The 22,904-nt window shown below is 39.8% G+C and overlaps 4 protein-coding genes across 5 annotated transcripts; all 4 read left to right on the top strand.

The window, feature by feature from the left end:
* The first annotated feature begins 390 nt into the window (after positions 1-390).
* On the top strand, positions 391-7,298 carry nmnat3 (nicotinamide nucleotide adenylyltransferase 3). The gene is made up of 5 exons (XM_034556347.1): positions 391-465; positions 1,325-1,468; positions 3,476-3,659; positions 4,947-5,026; positions 6,628-7,298. The coding sequence occupies exons 2-5, from the start codon at positions 1,357-1,359 to the stop codon at positions 7,032-7,034; spliced, it is 783 nt and encodes a 260-aa protein (XP_034412238.1). The 5' UTR covers positions 391-465; positions 1,325-1,356; the 3' UTR covers positions 7,035-7,298.
* A 1,368-nt stretch (positions 7,299-8,666) lies between these two features.
* On the top strand, positions 8,667-11,073 carry rbp1.1 (retinol binding protein 1, cellular, tandem duplicate 1). Its single transcript, XM_034556349.1, has 4 exons — positions 8,667-8,739; positions 9,105-9,283; positions 9,891-9,992; positions 10,968-11,073. Exons 1-4 carry the CDS (start codon positions 8,667-8,669, stop codon positions 11,016-11,018), a joined length of 405 nt encoding a protein of 134 aa, XP_034412240.1. The 3' UTR covers positions 11,019-11,073.
* Positions 11,074-12,452: 1,379 nt separating this feature from the next.
* On the top strand, positions 12,453-14,185 carry rbp2b (retinol binding protein 2b, cellular). The gene is made up of 4 exons (XM_034556348.1): positions 12,453-12,553; positions 13,090-13,268; positions 13,827-13,928; positions 14,132-14,185. The coding sequence occupies exons 1-4, from the start codon at positions 12,460-12,462 to the stop codon at positions 14,183-14,185; spliced, it is 429 nt and encodes a 142-aa protein (XP_034412239.1). The 5' UTR covers positions 12,453-12,459.
* A 1,272-nt stretch (positions 14,186-15,457) lies between these two features.
* Positions 15,458-22,827, top strand: copb2 (COPI coat complex subunit beta 2). Of its 2 annotated transcripts, none has more exons than XM_034555902.1 (22): positions 15,458-15,631; positions 16,032-16,169; positions 16,290-16,376; positions 16,671-16,797; positions 16,940-17,088; positions 17,308-17,454; positions 17,713-17,812; positions 17,924-18,066; positions 18,206-18,405; positions 18,574-18,684; positions 18,777-18,865; positions 18,962-19,068; positions 19,197-19,340; positions 19,530-19,660; positions 19,881-20,088; positions 20,401-20,511; positions 20,698-20,912; positions 21,019-21,157; positions 21,373-21,510; positions 21,617-21,694; positions 21,832-21,987; positions 22,367-22,827. In XM_034555902.1, the coding sequence occupies exons 1-22, from the start codon at positions 15,629-15,631 to the stop codon at positions 22,460-22,462; spliced, it is 2,817 nt and encodes a 938-aa protein (XP_034411793.1). In that variant the 5' UTR covers positions 15,458-15,628; the 3' UTR covers positions 22,463-22,827. The 2 variants fall into 2 exon arrangements, with proteins under 2 accessions (XP_034411793.1, XP_034411794.1); XM_034555903.1 differs by having other exon boundaries at positions 15,518-15,631; positions 21,835-21,987; positions 22,367-22,819.
* The last annotated feature ends 77 nt before the right edge of the window (positions 22,828-22,904 follow it).

The following is a 22,904-nucleotide window of genomic DNA, read 5'->3' as shown; positions in this document are numbered from 1 at the left end:
GGTCGTACATCCATTGTCAGACAGTCAATTAGTGTTCGACAAAGCTTCTCCTTTCCATCTGACAAGCAGTTAACAACAATGGAATGAAAGGTTACTAGGAGCATGTAACTGTTTGATGTTGCACTGCTGTAAAGGTCAGCTTACACAAATACAGAAGGTTTCTTCTGAGAAGACATTCTCCTGATCCACAGAGGCACAATAAAGTATTGACATTATGTATACCAATGTAATACTGGTCGCAAATAAATAGCTAATGCATGACAATAATATCGGCCTATTCACTCCGTGTAATTTAAAAGACTCCAGTACCACGGAGAGCTCCGCCACTTTGCTCAGATTAAGCTGCTTCCACTAGGGGTCGCACTTCAGTCGGGATTTCTCTCCGGAACTATCGAGCAACAGCTTCTCAGAACAGGGGAGTCGAAACAGTGTGACACACTTACCAAACAGTGATGTGAAAAGAAGGTAAAGCTATTCTTTGTCATTCCTAACTTTAGCCGTTGTGTCTTTGGTTATATGACCGTTTCAATGTGCTACTTTTCAGCGTCGTGTATACATATATTCGGAAGGGGTTTGGTCCGCGAGGCTAATTCATGTTAGCTTCTAGTTCAACACCAAGGCGTCATTGATTTGTTTGAGCTGTCCTCCGACTGTAATTGTGCCGTAACGGCTCCCAAAACCCACAGCAACCCATAGTTTCTACGTTACGTAAGTTTGTGTCAAAGCGACCAGCGAGGACCCCTTTCTCTGTTGCACGTAGCATGCGCCTGTCACGACCCCAGATCAAAGAAGTGTGCAGTTTCACACAGGAAGGTACTACAAAGTCGGTGAACACTATTGTCAGTTTGCGGTGTTGTCACACAAGGTCAACACTTTAAAAGTTGTTCATTGCGGTTTGTTTAATGTCTGCCGTGCAGTGTTTGCACACAGTAGATTGCCAATGTTTTTGTTGTTGTATATAACTTTGTCTAGAACAAGGAGCACTTAAACATTAAAGTGACACTATAGCATGACTTGGTGGGAATACTAATTGTTGTAAAAAATAAAACAAGCAGGGTATACTTGTCTATACTAATGCTATTGTCATACAATGTAAAGTGCTTTGGGATTAAAAACTCCCACCAAATGATAAATAAGTTGATGGGGTAAATGCAACTATGATGAACCTGTGCCAAAAGGTACAGCACTGCAAAATGACTTGTAGATGTACGAGCTAAGGTTTTTCAGCACAGTATCCTGGAGAAGGTTCTTGAAGAGGACACACTCGTATGCCAGACTTCTTCAGTCTCTCCACATTTGATTTTGCTTTTGCTTTCCCCCACAGTTCTATGACAGCGGTGTGAGGGGTAAACCAAGATGGCCACCCACCGTGTCCCACTCGTCTTGCTAGCCTGTGGCTCCTTTAATCCCATCACCAACCAGCACATGAGGCTGTTTGAGCTGGCCAGAGACCACATGCACAGCACAGGTCAGCTACAGACATTAGCCACGAAAAGCACAAATTTAGTAGCCCATTGTAATGTCTTGTAATGATTGCATCTCTTAGTTGCATCTAATAGTTGTAGACATGTAGTGAATTACTGTAAAGGAAAAGGAGGTTTCTTATGTATTTTATCCCTCAGTCTGTAGATAGCTATACATATTTAAAATTAGGCGTATTTCTGACTGATAAGAACTTTTGTCATTGAGAATCATAATACCTGATTTATTATGTATTTACTATCAGGTTTATCAAGTCATGCCACAATGATGGATTATGTATTGTTTTACTAGAAACATAAATGCACTCAAATTAAAACGAAATAGAATACTTGTGAATATTTCATACCTGTGAAAGTGTTTTTTCTATAGTTTTTCCTGATTCGATGTGAGGTCCTGGAACAGGGATGTCGTATGTGTACAGATTGTAAAGCCCTTTGAGGCTAATTTGTGACATTGGGCTATACAAAATAAACTGAATTGAAATTGAATTGAATACACATAAATAAATGTATGAATACCTATGCCAGCTTATTCATATACCGTCTATTAATGCTGGAAATTCCATTACATCATATTTCTTTTTGTTAAAACATGATTTGGGGCATGTGACGTGGCAAAAAATATATAAAAGTGTTCTAGGATATTTTTAACTGTAAAATTACAGTGTATTGACGAGACACGTTTCACTAGTATGTTGCTCGCATTGTTTTAAAGCTGAGGCTACTGGTCGTATAATGTACACGCATAGCAAATAGAAACCTGATAATTAAAACTATTTTTTTATTTTTTATAATAAAAATAAAGTAGCAGCAGGCCGCTATTTACAGCCAGCAAGCCCTGATAAACCTTCTGTATATGATCCATCCAGCAGATATACAAAGTTTGAGACAAGCTCGAGAAGAAAGTTGAGCACCTCGCAAGTTAAAGATATTTTCTCTCAGGAGTTGGTTGAATTCAAAAGCTCAAAGGAGAATAAGGTTGCCATAAACAAGCTCTAAATTAATAGTAATTTTGCTCTGTGTCTTCCTGATGTGACAGTTGGCTATTATTATGGCTTTATCAGACAATAAGAAGGCTACTTGTTTCAGCTCGTTGGGCCCTTCTGCGCCCAAGTGGTCCAAATATCAATTAATGCAGCTTTAAACACCCCCATTATCTTGTCTATTTGCTGAACTATAGACAACAAGAGGAATCAATAAAATCATCTTTCATCGATTGTTTGCAAGTATAACAAAACGTATATATCTTTTTTTTTAATGATGTTGCAGGACATAAGTTACACACCTTGTTCTGAGTCACCCTAAGCTGTGTGTCTTGTCATGCACTGCCACGACATGAAACCATGTAACGACCATGTCAGCACACAGGTCCCCTTCATAAGAACCCAGACCCATTTACCTCCAAAGCTGCTATGCATTAGTGTTTCTGGCCCAGTCACAACAACATCCTTATATTGGTCCTAAATCAGCTCTATTCACAGGGCAGCATTTCACAGGGCAGGGACATAACTAATGCCCTTACAGATTCCCTTTGACCCCTCACCTATAAGACATCAGCTGACTTGTTTTAGGGTAACCATCAGAACATTACTGAAAGCTGCATACGGGAGCTGTTTTTATTCTCCTGTGAGTGTTTGTGGAACACTTGCAAATACATGTTTTAAACTCTTTTATTAACTCAGTTTGCTTCTGTATTCCCTGATATAAGTTTGAATCTTAAAACTTTTAGTCTAACTCTCATTACTTGAGGCAAACCCTTCAAATCGCTCACACTGTAAAATGATATACTCCATGACGTGATGAAGCGCCTTCATCACCCTGTTTTTAAAAAAGATCAATTGTAACAATTGCCTTCAAATATGAGATCTGACGAAGCGCTAATAATATTAAAATCGGTATCTCAGAGATTTACTTCATCTTCTGATTTATATTCCGTTTCTGCATCGGCTATCATGACCCAGAAAAACTGTATTAATCTTCTTCTCTCCCTTCAGGCAAGTACCAGGTGGTGGGTGGCATCGTGTCTCCAGTGAGTGACGGCTATGGAAAGCAGGGCCTGGTACTGGCCAGGCACCGAATTGCTATGGCAAAGCTGGCGCTCCAAAGCTCCAACTGGGTCACGGTGGATGAATGGGAGAGCCAGCAGCCAGACTGGACGGCGACTGCGGTCACCATGAGGTGCACAACATGTTTGAAGCCACATTAGAGTTGCTTATTTTAAAAAACATTTTTTTTTAAAGAAGGTTTCCATGCAAGATCATGCTAGATGGGGGATCATTTCAGCTTTCGGGCTGACACTGAGGGTACATATTGTGTGCAGCTAGTCAAAGTATTGGGACCTTAAATACTGATCGGTGTCCTGTATTTTGTTGTTTCTGTTGACAGAACCAAGCACAACTTGTCCCAGTTTGTATCCCACTCAGTAGTTGCTGTTTGTTTTCATTAGCTTTTAGTATTACTGTCTGTTGTTACATCCTTTTTTTAATTATTGATAGGGTATAAGACAAATATTGTGTCTTTGCTGACATGTCCTAGTTTTACCAGAGCACCAGCAGAGCTCACATGGATGTGCTCTCCTTTGCTGCTGCTCCGCCTGTACTTCTTAATGCCAACCTCAACTGCTTGTGGAACAATGTGTTGCCAGGTTCTGGTCTCTTTAGGGCTGCCAGACTCGACTGGAACCATGTCAGGACTGTGTTTTTGATGAGGTGAAATCAGGAGTTCCTGCTGTTAATTTCCCACAGAGTAGGAATTGTGTAGGAAAAGGCTGTCTGGGACATGAATATATGAGTGAAGAGAGTAAGTGATGTGAATAAAGCATATCCATGGGTATTGGTCCACTGCATATTGCAGTTTATTGAGCAGGAATATGAAGTGTATTTGCAGCTGGGCTTTGTCATGGATTTGGCCCAAAGTAGTTGTGTAATGGAAAAAGTGTTCTTCACACTGAATCATTTTACACAATTTAGCCTGATTTAAAGACGAAGAAAACAAAGTGTCACACACTTGTATCACTGAACTTCATCCATTTTATTCACTCTACTTCTTCCCCACTTTGCATTCTTTACAAATCCCCTCATTAGTTTTTGCGCAACACGGGTGCTGATCAAGGCATGAAATGGCCCGTTGTTATCCAGAGGCTGTGAGCAGGCCACGTCACAAGTCCTGTCACTCCCCAACACTTACACATGCAAATGTACTGGAGCTTTTTAAGAAGCTTTACTTGGTTAGCTTAGTTTCTGTGACTCATCGATATTTCCCTTTTCCTAATCCAGTTCAGTTTGATGAGGCTTTATTGGCACGATGTTTAGAAAACATGTTGGCTATGCTCATGTAGAAACTAGCTCCTGCTAACAAAATATGTTAAAGGAAGAATTACAAAAAATATGAATAAGGAAAAGTCTGTATTACCATTTCTTAAATTTAGAAATATATTCTGAGTCTCTCTCTCATATCTTTGGGCAGGTATCACTATGGGGGTATACTGAAGGAGTATGAGCAGAGCACAGCAACGCACCCCGATGGAAACACTGTTCCCCTCTCAAGTAAGAACCTCTAACTGTCAGAAACACTTTGACTGCTCTCAGACATGTCTTTTCTCTCATTTTGGGATGGCGGTGTCAGTTGGTCAGTCCACCATTTTGGTCCGAATATAATGTTTAAAGTAAATGATTCAAGTGAAGGGATTACCTCAACAACTGTTTGTTGAATTTTTCTTTTGCAAAGATCTGTTAAACTAATGAAACGGGCTCAGTCTTAGCCTCACATTGTGTCACGGGTTAAATAGCAAATATTAGCATTCAAACGTGCTAAACTAAGATGGTGAACTGGGTAAACATAGAACAGACCGGCATCGGCTCAGCAAGCACCAAGGCCGTGTCTCCTTTTGGGGGACAGAATCACGCTGCGACTTTGGGAGAGAAACTGGGAAATACAGAGCTGTTGTGTAGCGGGTTATGAAAATGATGCTGGTGACAGTTGCAGCTGCAATCCGATCGTACAGAACGGCAGCATCAGTCCTCTATCTGGCGATTCAATGAAATATGGATCACGGGGAAGGGGGAGGACAGAAGGGGCGTGGCCGATCAACCTTAATTTATATAGGTTCAGGCAAGGTCACAAAATGCATGCATGGGATATTTTCATTATGAGCATGTTAGCATGTACCTTTGGCATGTAAGCACAGCCTTAGAGATCCACGTGTGTCACGGTTGTCTCTCTTCCATTGTAAAAAACACCAAGTGCTTGAATTATTTTCAGAAAATTACTTCATCACGTCTTTAACAAGCCCTCTAACAACATAAGGGTTAAGGATTTGCATCAACCACTACTATTGTGCATGTGCAAAGCTTAATTGTGATCTGTGGACATCTGAATGTGGTTAAAGAGTATTGGGGATAAGTTTAATACTTTAAGACTTTCAAATCCTTTACCACGGATATTTGTTTGGGCCCTTCTGCTTTTTTATACAACACGGCATAAAGATCTACGATTGGCTGTGAGATCTATCAAAAATGAATCAGCTAAAATATGTATTTTTGCTAAATAAAAAAGCTTGTATGCTGGTTTTTTAATTGTAGTCTATGTTGAGTCTTCAAACACAAGTCAAAGTTCAGTTTGAGTGTTATTGGCAACATTTTAACTCCCAGTAATTGGTGTTGATGTGTTTTTCTTTAGCCTCCAGCACCACGCATGTCTAATTTGTGTTGTGTTTAGAAGTCAGTTTTATTAATGTTGTGATTTTATCTCTGCCTGGTCCACACTCAAGCATTTGTCCCCCAGAAATATGATCACTCATTCAAGAAGACATTTCAGGCTTTTGTTCTGGGTCTGCCAAAGTGTGTAGCTTGATAGTGAATTAGCCAGTTGGCAAACACCCAGTGGATTGGGCTCATAAGTGAATACTTTTTGGCGTTAAAAAGAAAGGATTTAAGGGTCTAAGTTGAGGCAACTTGTTATTGTCATAAGGAATTCTTTAAATCAACAAGCATCATACAGCAGAATTATTAATCATGGCCATTTTATATTCTCAAAATAAATCACTCACTGCATATCAACATACTGTATCTTAATATTGCCAGATAGCTTGGTTAGTTAAGATTGAGCAGGCGTCTGCCTCACTGTCTTACTCCGCCTCCCCCCTCAGGCCCCTGTCCTCAGGTAAAGCTCCTGTGTGGAGCTGATTTCCTCGAAACGTTCAGGATCCCTGGCCTGTGGCAGGACGACCACGTGGAGGAGGTGGTTGGACGTTTCGGCCTCGTCTGCGTCAGTCGAGGGGGGCTCGAGCCCGAGAGGGCCGTGCACGTGTCGGACACGCTCTCGCGCCACCGTCAAAACATATTCCTGGTGAGGGAATGGGTGAGGAATGAGACGAGCGCCACAGAGGTCCGCCGGGCTCTGAGGCGGGATCTGAGTGTGAAATACCTGATCCCGGACTCTGTGATAGAATATATTCACCAGCACAAGCTCTACACGCAGGACAGCGAGAGGATAAATAAGGGCACAGTGCTGAGGCCGCTCGCCAAGCATGCTGTAGAGAGTCTGGATGACTGATGGATGGACTGCTGCAGCATCCAACTGAACAATCACCCACAGATTAGTGCTTCTCTTCAGAGACCGGAAGCTTTCTTCACTTCCACTGAACCGCAGTGGGATAATAGAGGTTTGCACAACCTGCTGAGTTACAAATACTGAGCCTCATCTTTGTGTCACGGTACCAATGAATATTTGTTTGCTAAAAGTGTTCGTCCTTTGTAGTTTTACATATTTCACATCATCGCAGAGTTGGATAAATGGAAATAAAATCCTGTATATTTGAAAAATAATTTGTCTGAGTGGTGTTTTTTTCCTTTCCTATCTAAATGTATAACATAACCATAACCAGGATTTTAGAGTTCATAAGTTTAAGTCCACCCAGCATCCCAAATCCCACCTACAGAGAGACAGAAAAGATATAACACAATAATCCTGGACTAAAACATTTATTGTCTGACATTAAGATATTTTAGAAAATAAGAACTAAAGACCTTAAAGAAACAAAATCCCTTTGAGAAAATAATTGATTTTATTTTCAGAAAGCAGACAAGGTAAAAAAGAAATTGCCTCATATAATGCTGTCTATAGGTGTGATATGCTGGTGGAGGAATACGGAAACCTTTATGTATTAATTGTTTGTTGGCCTTCATGTCTAAGGAATCCGCCTTAACAATAGCGCCGTTTGTGTGAGTAGATTGTATAGTTGGTGTTCATCCTAAGGATACCAGAATGCCTCATATGCACCTTTTTAATTGTAGAAGTCTACAATGGATCATCTCTTCTGAGGATCATTGTTGGTGTCCCTACTCTGCAGCAGCCTCCGGCATTTCACTGTGGATCTATTCCGTTTCTCCATTATCATACACACACACTGTCTGTGAGCCTCTATTTTTTCCACCAAAGGATTTAAAGTAATCCTGACAGTTGCTCAGCTACAGGAGGTGTTTTCTCACTGAGGCCAATGGCTGAAAGCGCCACTGTGACTGATACTGACTGGCATCCTTTGAAAGATGTGTGTGTGTGTGTCTTTGTCTGTGTCCCAGTCAGTAAAGGATTTAGACAGTGGGTTTGCTGCAAAAGAGAGATTATCAAATTAATTGAGTTATCTAGGCGAAAACAAAAGATATGACAGTCCTGTTGTGCTACATTAATGTTTTCCAGCCAGATAATTTTAAGCTCAGGTGATTCTGCTGTTGTACTTTGCATATTATCCACACTTTGTAGTCCACTCTAGGTTGTTTGTTAATGACTCTGCATCATAATTATAAGATGATTAAAATGACCACATTTTATACAACAGTACCAGGCCAAATCTGCCGCACGTGGAACTCCATATAAATGCCCCTCTGTCAATTAATAAAGGAAGTGTACTCATCCTAATCCCATATAGGCGGCATAAGCACTCTCCAACATAAGGCTATTCTACATTATGTATGCATGCCAGCATTCAATATGTAGGAAAAGCATTGGGAGACTTGAGTGGTTACGTGGAGTTGACTGAGGGAGGGAAGTGGGAGGTATTCGGATTAAAGTGAATTTGGTTCAAATTGGGGCTTTTGACAGCAGGTTCTGCACTCTGGCACAAGTAGCCGTCAACAGTGGAACTCTTCATCACTCACTGGGAGTAAGAGCAGCAGAGCAACAGCCAACATGCCAGCTAATCTGAACGGATATTGGAAGATGATGTCCAGTGATAACTTCGAGGAGTACTTGAAGGCTCTTGGTGAGTTTGTAGCAGGCGCTATTGGAGGACCGGCATTGGGAGAAAACGTATCATCATTAGAGCTCCTGTAAACAATTAACACCTGTAAATAAACTATTCATAAAAATCCTACTAATGTAACTTCTGGAGGCATTGCAGCTATCTAGAATATTGTTTCCAGTCTCACATTGTATCAATAATGAGAGAAATCCAAATTTATATTAGATTTTGATGTAATATTTTATTGTTAGGAATATCAGCTATTTTAAACTTGTTGTGTATAAGCTTGATGGAAACATGCCATAGATTGTAAATATGTACATACACACATACGTCTGAAACTTTCTTCCTATTATCTTTCCACCTTCTTCTGGGACTTGTTGCAGATGTAAATATTGCCATCAGAAAAATCGCCACCTTGTTGAAGCCCGACAAGGACATCGTCCACGATGGGGATCACATCATCATCAAGACCCTCAGCACCTTCAAAAACTACAACATGGACTTCCATGTGGGCAAAGAGTTTGAGGAGGATCTTTCTGGAGTGGATGACAGGAAATGTGTGGTGAGCATTTGTAGCCAGTGTATCCAGGGGGGGATTTAAATGAATGTACACATGATGCGATACTGTTTCACACTTTTGAGAAACCTGTTGAACCTTCCCAACCTCCCGTTTGTGCCAGACCTGTGGCCGCCCTCAGGACTATAATGAGTATATAGTGTGGTGAGATTTTATGCAAAACTTACCACCTACTTGCAAAACTTTCCTCAAACTTTTCACGCTTGTGTCAATGAATTGATGTAATGAAGAGCAGTGTCAGAAACTGCAGGAAAATAAGTGGGAGAGGCAGAGAAGTACGTCAAGACTCAAATTCTTAATCAGATTGCATCCCTGAATACTAAATAGGATCAAAGATTATCTGTGGTCCCCCTTGAAAAGGCTGTTTTGTATGTTGATAGGCTGATTATAGATAAGCTATAAGCTGGAGGGTGCCTGAGAGAGAAGGGTCATGTGCAGATTTATGTCAGAATCCTTAATAGTATTGCCAACACTCAGCTTATATGTTTAAATCTATATGTGCGTGTATCCGCATTGCTACCTTTAATAAATCCTGCACTGGAGCATCATGTATTATAATCCCATTTTCTCCCTGACCTGTGACCTCATGTAGACCACCATCACCTGGGAGGGAGACAAGCTGGTGTGTGTGCAGAAGGGAGAGATTGAAGGAAGAGGCTGGACCCACTGGGTGGACGGAGATGAGCTTCATCTGGTAAGAAAACAGCAGCTTCTGCCATGAATATTAATGCATGCAATTTGGACATTTTAATCCAAATCCAAATTGCCTCTCAGCACTGTATGTGTGCTGTATTTTTATGTGTGACTCATGAATTGGCCCACTAGCTCTTGCAGCAGTAACATTAGACTCTGTGAGGTTCATGTGTAACTCTTTTATAGCCAAGTAAACCATACTATTTCTGCATAAGGAACTTTCTCTTAAGGTACTGTTCTAAGGGGAAAGAAATGACTCAAGTGTCTAGTCCTCAATTTACTTGAGGCCCACAGTGATCCAGCTCATAGCAATAACAGCCACTGCCATTTTATTATCTTGACTTTTCCAATCTAATTTCTGTTAGAAGAACTTCAATAGCGTTTAGTTAATCTCCTCTGTGAAGTTCATAGTGTGGCCCACCGTTGCCTGTAATGAAACCATTAGCATCTGAAAAGACGTTAAAGTAATGACGAGCACATTACCATTTACATTAGCTCAGCATTATCAGATCTCCCTCTGTGTGATTACTGCTATCAAAGCTAACCAAATATAATATGCCAAATGATTTCAAATGATGCCAACAGATGTTTTCAATCAGCAGCTATGAAATTCGTTATTAATTGGAAGTCTCCACAGCTGAAAGAGGGTTTGAATGTGAAGCAACAGGGGCCTCTGGTGGCAGAACATACTTTGCAAGGTGAATGCTAGAAGATATTCAACAAAACTGTACCTGACCTCTAGCTAAGTTATTCGAAATATTGAGCATTCAATGTCTCCATGCATCCTTTACTAACAATTGACCCATCGTCAGCCTCTCCCATAGTTACTGTTGCTAAATCTGAGAGTGTAGGCAAAGATTTAGGGGAGACGGTGGGGATAAGCTTCTGTCATCCTCCTGGTTATTCCCATTAGTCCAACTTATATTCTGAGTCTGTATGAATCAAAAAAATGTAAGTTGTCTTTTGCTCTCTGCAGGAGCTGAGAGCTGCAGGAGTTGTTTGCAAGCAGATCTTCAAAAAGACCTAAGCTGCCTTTTATTGAACGAGGCGGTGTCCCCTGCTGACATCGGCTTACCGAGAGATGGCAGACACATCCCACGCCTCTGACTTACCATCCAATCTCACTTTGGTCCATTCATGCATCACTCCATATGTCCGTCTACCCAATGTGTTTATTGTTATGAATATTATTTTCTACGAAACACTCATTTATATTCCATCAAGACTGTATATCATGTGATATCAACAAATGCAATACTGTATATATATATATATATATATATATATATATATATATTGATTACCAAATTTAGATGTGTTGGACGCATGCATACTGTAGGTGTAGCTGTTCTGATGGGTGAACCACATTCATAACGCAACACACTGAAATGACCAGTGGGAAGGTGAAGGCTGTCGGTTAAGACAAAGGAGCAGTGGGTTAATCCCATTTCAGTTCTCTGAAGGAGAATGCTGTGGAGGGAAAAATAAGAATATGATTGTGTTTGAGGCTTTAAATTACTACTACAGATGTCTCTTGAACGGATATTGATATAATGTGTGTATTTATCGCTCTCAGCTCCTTTGGGAATGTGCCATTCATTGTAAAATCAACCAATAAAGTAAACAGTGCTCAATAATGTAATTTGTCTTTTTCTGAGCGGTTAAAACTGCCATTTCTTTTGGTAATCACTTTATTTGAATCCAGCTTTGGAACGGTGGACTCCACCACTAACAATGTAAAGTCCTATAAAGAAAAGTATCTAACTAAGCCTATTTAATAATGTAAGCAATATAAATGCTAAATAAAAATTGTATACGAGTGGGTTTAATGTGATGGACATTTCAAGGATTATAACTTTACAACAAAAGAAAAAGTTAGCAAATTTATAGATTCTGGATAAGAAAAAGAGGAAGATCATTTATAACTATAATCTAATTGCACTTTTTTTTAGAAAAGCCACACCATAAATTATTATTCATAACAGAATTTATATATGTATAAATTCATTCCAAACTTAGTCACAAATGCTGGGGGGTATTAAACTTCAAAACCAGTTAAACTTCATTGACCTTTATGCTAAAAGTTTGTGTATTCTGAACAAATAAAGGGCACACACTGTTGGCAGATGTTGCAAAATAGCTTCTCCTGTCTGTACATTGTACACTGACCACCATTGCAGTGTGTGTGTGTGTGTGTGTGCGTGCGTGCGTGCGTGCGTGCGTGCGTGCGTGCGTGCGTGCGTGCGTGCGTGCGTGCGTGTGTGAGGGGGCACAACCTCCACCAATGACTGTGTAAAGACTAAAAAGAAAAGGGTGAGTCTTCAAAAACAATTGCCCCCGCCAATCCTCTTCAAGCTATAAACTCACTTATCAATAGTTCTCTGCCCTAATGCCCCTTGACTTATATATAAGCAGGATGACACCCTGCACCTTTCCCCTCCGTACACTGTCTAAAGTCTACACACACAATGGCATCACCAGCTGCCACCATGCCTGCAAACTTCAGTGGGAAATGGATACTGGAAACCAGTGACAAATTTGAGGAGTATTTGAAAGTGTTGAGTAAGAAACTTTAAATTTGGGTGGGTTTCATTTTGCTTAAGATAGTATGTGTTAAACTAGTGTTTCAAGGTGATGTTACAGATGTTAGAAAAGCTGCACAAGTAACAAACACACAATTTGAATATTTGTGTTAAAATTGTTTTTTTGCTCATCTATAGCTAATGCAAACATGTATTTGTCAGGTAATTATTTCACCAGAATATACAACATCTAGGATACCAAATACTAAAATTATTCAGATTTCTATTTTTAAAAATATATGTATCTTCATGTTAAATTGTTCGTGGACATGAGGTCTTGATTTCTGTATCATGGACAGAAATCAAGACCTAATTTTCCAGATAGACCTTCAGTATAGTCTAAGACTAAACACAGAAGTGAGGAAATATCCACATTACTTTATCTATTCCTGTGAAGATTTGTATATATATATATATATATATATATATATATATATATATATATATATATAAACATACTAGAATATAGCTGTTCTGAAAAGATGGCTTAATCAAGTCTCTCTATTCTTGCCCTAGATATTGACTTTGCTACCAGGAAAATTGCTATCTCTCTATCTCAGACCAAAGTGGTCAGCCAAGATGGAGACAAGTTTGACTTCAAAACACTGAGCACCTTCAGGAATTATGAGCTTGCCTTCACTGTAGGGGTGGAGTTTGATGAGTGCACCAAGGGACTAGACAACAGAAACATCAAGGTGGGTTGATCTCTCATATATAGTCCTTGAAGTGAAAAGAGTCAGTCTACATCTTAATATACCTGACATCTATAATTTGGCAATGGTGCATTTTAGCCATAATCAAGCCATCAGGAAAATATAGTAAAAAAAGATTGTTTTTTAATTTTAACTTAATTAATTAAATAACTGGAGGTAAATCAAAGCATTGTATTGTCATAAGCCAGTAAACTATATTAGACGTTGTTTTCAGTTCAGTCATAATTTTAAGACATCTGACATCTTTTCAGTGACAATTTCTGAAGAGGTACACTGACATTCAGTACATTTCTATGTCAAAAGAAGAGCAACTAGAATAAGCCTGCACTAGAAGCTGGTGATTTGGTGAGTCCTCATGACGGCTTTAACCTTCAGGTTAGAAAAGTGAGCCTGGTAAAAGTAGTCATGTGAGAGATAGAGGCAGGGAATTCTTGAGAGGAAATTAACTCACATGGTTTAAGTGAAATATACTTTAAATGTGCACTAAATAATAAATGAAGTTTGTTGTTTAATGATTGTACTATATGTGGTATATTGTAGTGTCTGGTGACCTGGGAGGGGGACAAGCTGGTGTGCACTCAGAAAGGAGAGAAGGCCAATCGCGGCTGGAAACACTGGATCGAAGGAGGCAAACTTTACCTGGTGGGTTGACAGTATTTGTTGTGATAGTTGGATATTTATTTAAATATTTGAACCAGAATATGGGCTGATGAATAAAATATGAATGTGTAGGATGTGTGGGATGTGTTGCACAGTAGAAGGTGATTGTTAAGTAGGATGAGGACAGTTTTAACACTGTTATTGTTGTCATAAAAAAAATTAATTACCCCTATTTCCTCCCACAGGAGCTGACGTGTGAAAATGTCGTTTGTGTCCAGGTGTTCAAGAGAAAAGAATAAAAGGCAGAAATATGTTTTTATTTTAACTTACTCTGTGAACAAGGTCTTTGTTTGCTCCATAATAATATATGTTCCCAAATGTATGAACAAAATGAATAAAGGTGCTTTTTAGACATACATATCGTGTTGTGAGTAAGACAAACATGTTATTATAATTATTCAATTTCAAATTTGTGTGTTTACAATGGGTCTTAACATCAGAAGAGAATGGAAGTATACTTTCATTGCATATGCTAATTACCATATGCAAGATGGCTGCTAGGCTGCTAGCCAGCCAAACTAATAAAAAAGACCAGTAAACTGACTTGTAGAAGAGTTATAATTTCACATTGTTTAATCAGTTACACATTAATTGAACACATCTTACAGTCACTACAGAGGGGTATATTATAAACTAATAGTTTAAATGGCCATCTGCTGGGAAAACATGGTAGTACCTTGATGGTGGGATGAGACTATATTAAACATATTATTACATTATTTAAACCAATAACACAAAATAATCTAAGCCTCAGATAATACAATTTTGAACTTTAAGTAGTGTGTAACTCTGGAAAAGTTGATACAACTGATGATCATGATTATAGATCACTATTACTGACAAAAGCAATAATTGAAAGCGACACTTTTAATGATTGTGTTTATTCTAAAGTTAATTTCTAAAGTGTTCAATTAATGTCTTGTTTTTTCAGGAAACTAGTTGGTAGATGGTTAAGTAAATCATTAGACTAGTTCCCACCACTCTTTACCCGCTAGCATCAGTTTGACTGTACACTTGAGGTATTACAAAGATGTTTTGTAAAGAACTGAATGACAGCCATTTGTAATCAGGCCAATTTTGCTTTGATATCACACTTGGTTTTAATATGACCTAAACAATTCATGTGTGTATTGTTTCTTCTTTCAAGAAAGTATTCTTGTCACAATGACATCTTACTCATGATTAACAATACAACTTATTTTATGCTAAAACGTAATCTTTCCTGAAGAAAACAATATGTGTTGGTCTGTAGCTACAATGAGAAAAAGTGTTCACAAATGCAGGGCCATGTCAGGGCAGCCCCCTCCAGTGTCATGAATGTAATTGAATCAACTAGGTGGTGGTGAGTGTGATGTGCTGCAATGATTATATTGCTCAGTAAATATCAGACACGTGCCAAGTAGAGCAAATTAATAATCAGAAAATCTCTTGGTATAATGGCATCGCGACGACGCAGAGAGACAAACCGTGCAGGTTTGTTTCCGGTCACCGAGTCGCCCGTCGACAGCTTCATGTCACGTCACCACTTTCAGAGCACAACTCACGCGAGATTGTAATTCAGGAAGTTCCACGTCAGTGTCTACTGTCTAGCGCTCTGCTCACCAGTCGGAACAGTTGGACACCGATTGCAACGGCTCACTTCTCATTTAACTGATTTTATTGTGACAACACGGGGATAAAACATGGTAAGAGACATTTAAAATAGTCCCCGGCATGTTTGTTTCCGTACAGGCTCATTATTTATGTTTATAATGACAGGGAAATTGTCAAATAAACATGCATTATTGTAATTAGCTTAGCGGCTAACTAGCTTGAGTTCACAGGATAACTTGTCGCTAACAGCTTTTTATATTTTAAACAACGGTTGTTTGTAAGCTTAAGTTAATCGTTACTACATTTGTTTTAAGTCAGTTGTCGAATTCATTATGATGAGATGTTTAGGATTATTGGAATGAGTGAAATATATGGCTTCATTTTAACATGCTAACGGTCATTTAGCTACCTGTCCTATTATTGTCTTTACAATTGTCTTAGCGAAATGACCATGTAATAAGGAAAAGACGCTGATGTCGTCTGTCTTTTCAGCCTCTGAGGCTGGACATCAAGCGGAGGCTGACGGCTCGGTCAGACCGAGTGAAGAGTGTGGACCTTCACCCAACCGAGCCATGGATGCTTGCCAGTCTGTACAACGGCAGTGTCTGTGTGTGGAACCACGAAACACAGGTGTGATCTCTCTCGACGACAAAGTTGCATTACGGAACACAGATTAACACAAAATATCACACACATAAAAGCAGGGATGGTGTTGTTGCAAACGGATTCAGCAATGTTCCTTGTTTCCAGACTCTCGTCAAGACCTTTGAAGTATGTGACCTCCCTGTCAGAGCCTCTAAGTTTGTGGCAAGGAAGAACTGGGTCATTACAGGAGCGGTGAGTTTCATCCATTTTTCCGTTGGGTTCAGGACTCTGATCATTGTCATCCATAACCCCGGCAAACTAGTAGTATAAACCTGAGTTTAAATGTGTTTAATTAGGGTGGTTTATGTGTTGTGTGGGTGTGTGCAGTAAACTATTGAGCAGTGGTGTCTGATAGTCTTGCTTTACATTTTTCTCATTGTGTTCGACTTAAATGGCAGATACCAACTGCTTATGTTGGAATGTATTTTACTCTTGTCTATTTTTGTCTATTCGGCTAATATTCCCTTTGTTTTTCTCCCTGTGCAGGATGACATGCAGATCCGAGTGTTCAACTACAACACCTTGGAGCGTGTCCACATGTTTGAGGCCCACTCTGACTACATCCGTTGCATCGCTGTCCATCCGACCCAGCCCTATATCCTCACCAGCAGTGGTAAGCTCGTAAATTCATCATATTATCATCGGTAGCATCCTCTTCTGACATACTGATTCGAGAACTCAAAGGTCTCGTTATATCAGTGTCCTCAAATGCATGTGTATTGAGTGCACACAAGCATGAATGTGTTTCTGTGCAGATGACATGTTGATCAAGCTTTGGGACTGGGATAAGAAGTGGTCATGCAGCCAGGTGTTTGAGGGCCACACTCACTATGTCATGCAGATTGTTATTAACCCCAAGGACAACAACCAGTTTGCCAGTGCCTCCCTGGACAGGACGATTAAGGTAGGGGCCGCTTGCTGATGTCTTTCCTGCTGCTAATTTGAGCTTGTCATTGGGACTGTGGGACACCTAGATGCTTTTGCCTTACATATTTTTAATGACTATAAATTTAGCACATTCTTGCCTTTTTTAAATTATAGACATCATTTTGATATACTTATAATTAAAGGTCTTTTGAAGTGCATTCATTGATTCTCTGCTGTGTCCTCTGGGCTGTTTCAGGTTTGGCAACTAGGCTCTTCGTCTCCTAATTTTACTTTGGAGGGGCATGAGAAAGGGGTCAATTGTATTGACTACTATAGCGGAGGAGACAAGCCTTACCTCATTTCAGGGGCTGATGACCGCCAAGTAAAGATCTGGGACTACCAGGTAAGAACACTTTCATGACTTCATTCACAAGAAGGTGAAAATAATTCACAGAACACAAATCATGGATCTAATAAACTCTTAAGTAGAACACAGGCTAGTTTTCTTTTGTTACAAAAACAATTATAGCTTGCTGAAAGAGTTGATGGTTCTAAAAAGAATGCTTATTTTCATAATTGAACAGCGCCATCCTTTCTGTTTACATCCTTTAGCTTTGTGTCTATATTTACATGTTTAACTTTCTTCCTCTGTGTGTTTTAGAACAAGACCTGTGTTCAGACTCTGGAAGGCCACGCCCAGAATGTCTCTTGTGTCAGCTTCCACCCCGAACTGCCCATCATCATTACTGGATCAGAGGACGGTGAGCAGGAATCCCACTCATCCTCAACTCTGTACACAAACACCCCCACAATGCATCTCACCTCATGGCCTGTTTGATCATTGCTTTATGCAACTTTACCTCCCACTGTAGGTACGGTGCGTATCTGGCACTCAAGCACTTACCGCCTGGAGAGTACCCTGAACTATGGCATGGAGAGAGTGTGGTGTGTGTGCGGCCTCAGGGGCTCCAACAATGTGGCGCTAGGCTACGATGAAGGCAGCATCATTATCAAGGTGAGCAGAAGAGAGAGTGATTCTTATACATGTGTTTTGATTGAAAAGAAACACCTACTAGTAATTTGATCTGTAAAAGATATCAAGATTAATTGTATTAATAATATATCAAATTTCTCTGTCAACGTCTGCTGTGTAGGTGGGTCGAGAGGAGCCAGCAATGTCTATGGATACGAACGGAAAAATCATCTGGGCTAAACACAGCGAGATACAGCAAGCCAACCTGAATGCCATGGGTGACGCTGAGATCAAGGATGGAGAGAGGCTGCCATTGGCTGTCAAAGACATGGGAAGCTGTGAGATTTACCCCCAAACAATTCAGCATAACCCTAATGGAAGGTATGCATAGACTCAACCCGTTGACAGGTTATGATTATTTCAGAAAGGGGCAGACATGAGCGCCACCACTGTTGTGCGTCCCTATGTTGCATATTGACAATGAATGAATTCTGAATATTTTATTTTTGTTTCCCAGATTAGAGGTTTATACATTTTTGTGTGCACCAGGTTTGTTGTGGTGTGCGGAGATGGAGAGTATATCATCTATACTGCCATGGCTTTGAGGAACAAGAGCTTTGGCTCAGCACAGGAGTTTGCCTGGGCACATGACTCATCTGAGTGAGTATGTTGTTGGAAATGGGTGCGATACTTCCCTCATGTATTCCTCTGTATCAGAGAATTAACTGCAAAGCTCTTTTTTTCTATAACAGATATGCCATCAGAGAAAGCAACAGTATTGTGAAAATCTTCAAAAATTTCAAAGAAAAGAAATCTTTTAAGCCTGACTTTGGAGCTGAAGGTAATGTGAACATTGTAATGTAGTAAACGTGTGGTTTTTGAAGTGGATAGTTCCCACTGTCTTTCTCACTGGATGTGTTCTCATTCTTCCCTGAAGGGATCTATGGAGGTTTCTTGCTTGGGGTAAGATCAGTGAATGGCCTGGCATTTTATGACTGGGAGAACACCGACATGATCCGCCGTATTGAGATCCAGCCCAAACACGTAAGAATTACTTACTTTTCATTTTAATTTTCAAGCCCTAAAAAGGCTGTTGTCCAGTCATTTTAGTAACTTTGTTTTTTTCTCATTCTTTCTCTCTTCACCCTTCATATTCTTTATAATTGACCCAGATCTTCTGGTCAGATTCTGGTGAACTGGTCTGCATTGCTACAGAAGAGTCCTTTTTCATTCTTCGTTATATGTCAGAAAAAGTAGCTGCTTCTCAAGAGAACAATGAAGGAGTGACAGAGGATGGTATTGAAGATGCCTTCGAGGTGGGTGCTTTTAACTTTAAATGATAAAAAATACTCCTAAGTCCTAATTGATATTGTTTGTACCCAGAGTTCTATTCCATGGTATAGCTTCAACTCAAAGAACAAAGGAGTGTTTTCTTCACATTAAATACCTTAATATTCAGCACCTTTTGTGCGATTTCTTATTGTTGTTTTTTATTTAATGTCCAGGTCCAGGGAGAAATCCAGGAGATTGTGAAGACTGGACTTTGGGTAGGAGACTGCTTCATCTACACCAGCTCTGTGAACAGACTCAACTACTATGTAGGAGGAGAGATCGTCACTATTGCTCACCTTGACAGGTACACATACAGATAGTTAAGCTTGAATTTAAGTAGGTTAGGGTTAGATGAATCAAATGTAACACCTGCCTTTTCACGCAACTTTATGCTTTGCTCAATAAAGTAAATTAATCACAGTTGCATACAATGTCTAGAAAGATAACCGCTGAGCTGTAAGAGTGTATTTGATTACTGTGAAGGATGCTGAATATTTTATGCAAACTGCTTTCTCTCCATGTAGAACCATGTACCTGCTGGGTTACATACCAAAAGACGACCGTCTGTACCTTGGAGACAAGGAGCTCAACATTGTTAGCTACTCCCTGCTGGTCTCCGTCCTGGAGTACCAGACAGCTGTAATGAGGAGGGACTTTGGAATGGCTGACAAGGTGCTTCCCACAATTCCTAAAGAGCAGCGGACCAGAGTCGCCCATTTCTTGGAGAAACAGGTAAGGAAATAAGTTAGCAGTTTATGTCCTTATTTAATTCAAGTCAGTTTAATTGCAAAACATTTTCAGTTTTTTTTTTTCAATTTATGTAACAGAAAAGATGCAGTATTTGTTGTAACCAACTTGATAAGATGCATGGGTAATGATAAATGATTAAATATCATCTGGGATCACTGATGATAATATCATCATCAGTGATCCCAGGTGATATTTAATTGATAAAGGATTATGTTTTTTTTATTTTTTATTATCCAAAATAGATTTACAGTCTGTGCTTGTAAGCTGATGGGTTTTGTTTATTTGTCTAATCAGGGCTTCAAGCAGCAGGCACTGGCTGTGTCCACAGACCCAGAACACAGGTTTGAGCTGGCATTGCAGCTGGGAGAGTTGAAGATAGCCTACCAGCTGGCTGTGGAGGCAGAGGTAGGAGCATATTATGGAAATTGATGCAACTCTATCAACATATCACAATGCAAATGCCTTCTAAAAACATCAGCAGACAATTCACAATGGCTCACAAGAGTTTGACTATTGTTGTCATTTCAGGCCATTACAGGTCAGGTTCTCTGTCCAGTACATTTCTAATATTTGTCATTTTAACCCCTGCAGTCAGAGCAGAAGTGGAAGCAGTTGGCGGAGCTGGCGATCAGTAAGTGCCAATTCGGCCTGGCCCAGGAGTGCCTGCACCACGCTCAGGATTACGGTGGCCTGCTCCTCCTCGCAACAGCTTCCGGTAACGCTACAATGGTGGGGAAGTTGGCTGAGGGGGCAGAGAAGGACGGCAAGAACAATGTGGCCTTCATGACCTACTTCCTGCAGGGGAAGTGAGTACCAGATTAATTTGACATTGGTGGACAAATTATGGAATAGATATGTATTGATCACTTTGAACATACGGTAACTGTTGTACAAATCGTCTTTTCTCCACAGTCTGGATCAGTGTTTGGAGCTTCTGATCAGAACAAACCGACTGCCTGAAGCTGCCTTCCTGGCTCGCACCTACCTGCCCAGTCAGGTGTCCCGTGTGGTCAAATTATGGAGGGAGAACCTGGCTAAGGTCAACACGAAGGTCAGTTCTGTTATCAGGGTTATTGTTTATTTGAAAAATATTGACACAGCAAATAACTTTAAAACTAAGATCAAGAAAACAATCGGCACCAATCGAGGTGGATAAAAATATAATTTACATTAACAGGATTTTAGATATGAGTGAACAGAATATGAGTTTGATTATCTGTATATTTCCTCTTGACCATGACACATTGTACTGGCTCGTCATTACAGGCGGCCGAGTCTCTAGCAGACCCCACCGAGTATGAGAATCTGTTCCCTGGGCTAAAAGAAGCCTTTGCCGCTGAGCATTACCTCCGAGAGTCCTGCTTGGGCACCTCTAGGCCTGCCAAAGAGTATCCTCTCGTCACGGTGAGTTGCACAAGTTTTACATTGACAAATGAGGTGTTGTTGGCTGACAATATTTCTATAGTGTTCTCTCAATCCTATCTCCTATATTTTACACAACATTTTTCAGCTTAACGAAGACAGGAATATTCTTGAGGAGGCTCAGGGATATGAGCCCAAAGGAACCTTCATTCCTGCTGTCTCCAAGGTTTGTCTGGAGTGTCCAACATTTTCTTTTGAGCTAACAGTTATCAGTCAAAATGAGATATTACAAAAGGTTCAATAAAAGCAAGAGGAACCAATGGGCAGTAATATTCAAACTTTATTTGACTCACTTTTTTTCAGCAGACACAGGACAGTGAGGAGTCAGCGGCTCCAGTCGCTGCAGCTGTGAAGGCTTCACCTCCTAAAGCAGTGGACAAAGAAGAAGAAGAAGAAGAGGAGGAAGATGATGATGTAGAAGAGGAGGAAATCCCTGAGTTATCACAGTCACAAAAAGAGGTTGGACTTGTATTTCTTCTCTTTATCTTTTGATTATAGTGTTTGTATATAGATAGATAGATATATATATAAATATATCTCAAATTAGATTCTTATTGATCATACAATGGTTACTGCTACTTAATCCAAATAAATTCATAGTCAATCCAATATTGTGAACTGCAATTGGTTGAATGATTAAAATAGAAAAACATTTGGCCGTTCTGTGTCTTTAAAAAAAGACACAGAACGGCCAAATGTTTAAATATAGGAAATACAGTTCAATGTGTTTTACATAAAATGAAAGAAGAAACAGGATTTACGGATAAAATATGCTTAAATAAATGAAAAATAATTCTAATGAAAACAAATTATCCTTTGTGTGTGTGTCTTGATGTAGACTCTGGATGAGCTGGAAGTGGACCTGGACAACATGGAGCTGGATGACATTGACACCACAGACGTGAACCTCGATGATGACTTCCTAGATGACTGAGACCTGACACCACTCTGTTCCCCGGCACTCTTCAGAGCTTATTTTAAAAAAACAAAAAGAAAGAGACCAAACTCCCTTTTCCCTTTTTTTGTATTTGCACGTAAAAATATTATATTGTCATGTCCGCCTACTACAGTGGCAGGATTTAAGTAGATTATGATGAAGATGATATCAGTCATTCTCAGAAGAGGAGTAGACCCGTGTCTATTTCAGACTCTCCATTTTGTACACCATATGATTGTTTGAGAAACTGTCACTAACTGTCCATTGAGTGTTATAGTATATTTACCCTTTGCTTTGTATTGTCTGTAATAGCAAATCAAAATTCATTCAGTCCAATAAACTTCAGTTGCTGTACATATTCAGGTTTGTCTTGAGTGTTCCGTACTAGATGTAAAAACACGGTGATACCACAGACTCATAGTTTCAAGATGTAGCTCTA

This window comes from Cyclopterus lumpus, chromosome 17, assembly GCF_009769545.1.
Source record: "Cyclopterus lumpus isolate fCycLum1 chromosome 17, fCycLum1.pri, whole genome shotgun sequence".
Lineage (NCBI taxonomy): Eukaryota > Metazoa > Chordata > Actinopteri > Perciformes > Cyclopteridae > Cyclopterus > Cyclopterus lumpus.
The sequence above is the reverse complement of the archived record's forward strand: the minus strand, read 5'-3'. Positions and strand labels throughout refer to the sequence as shown.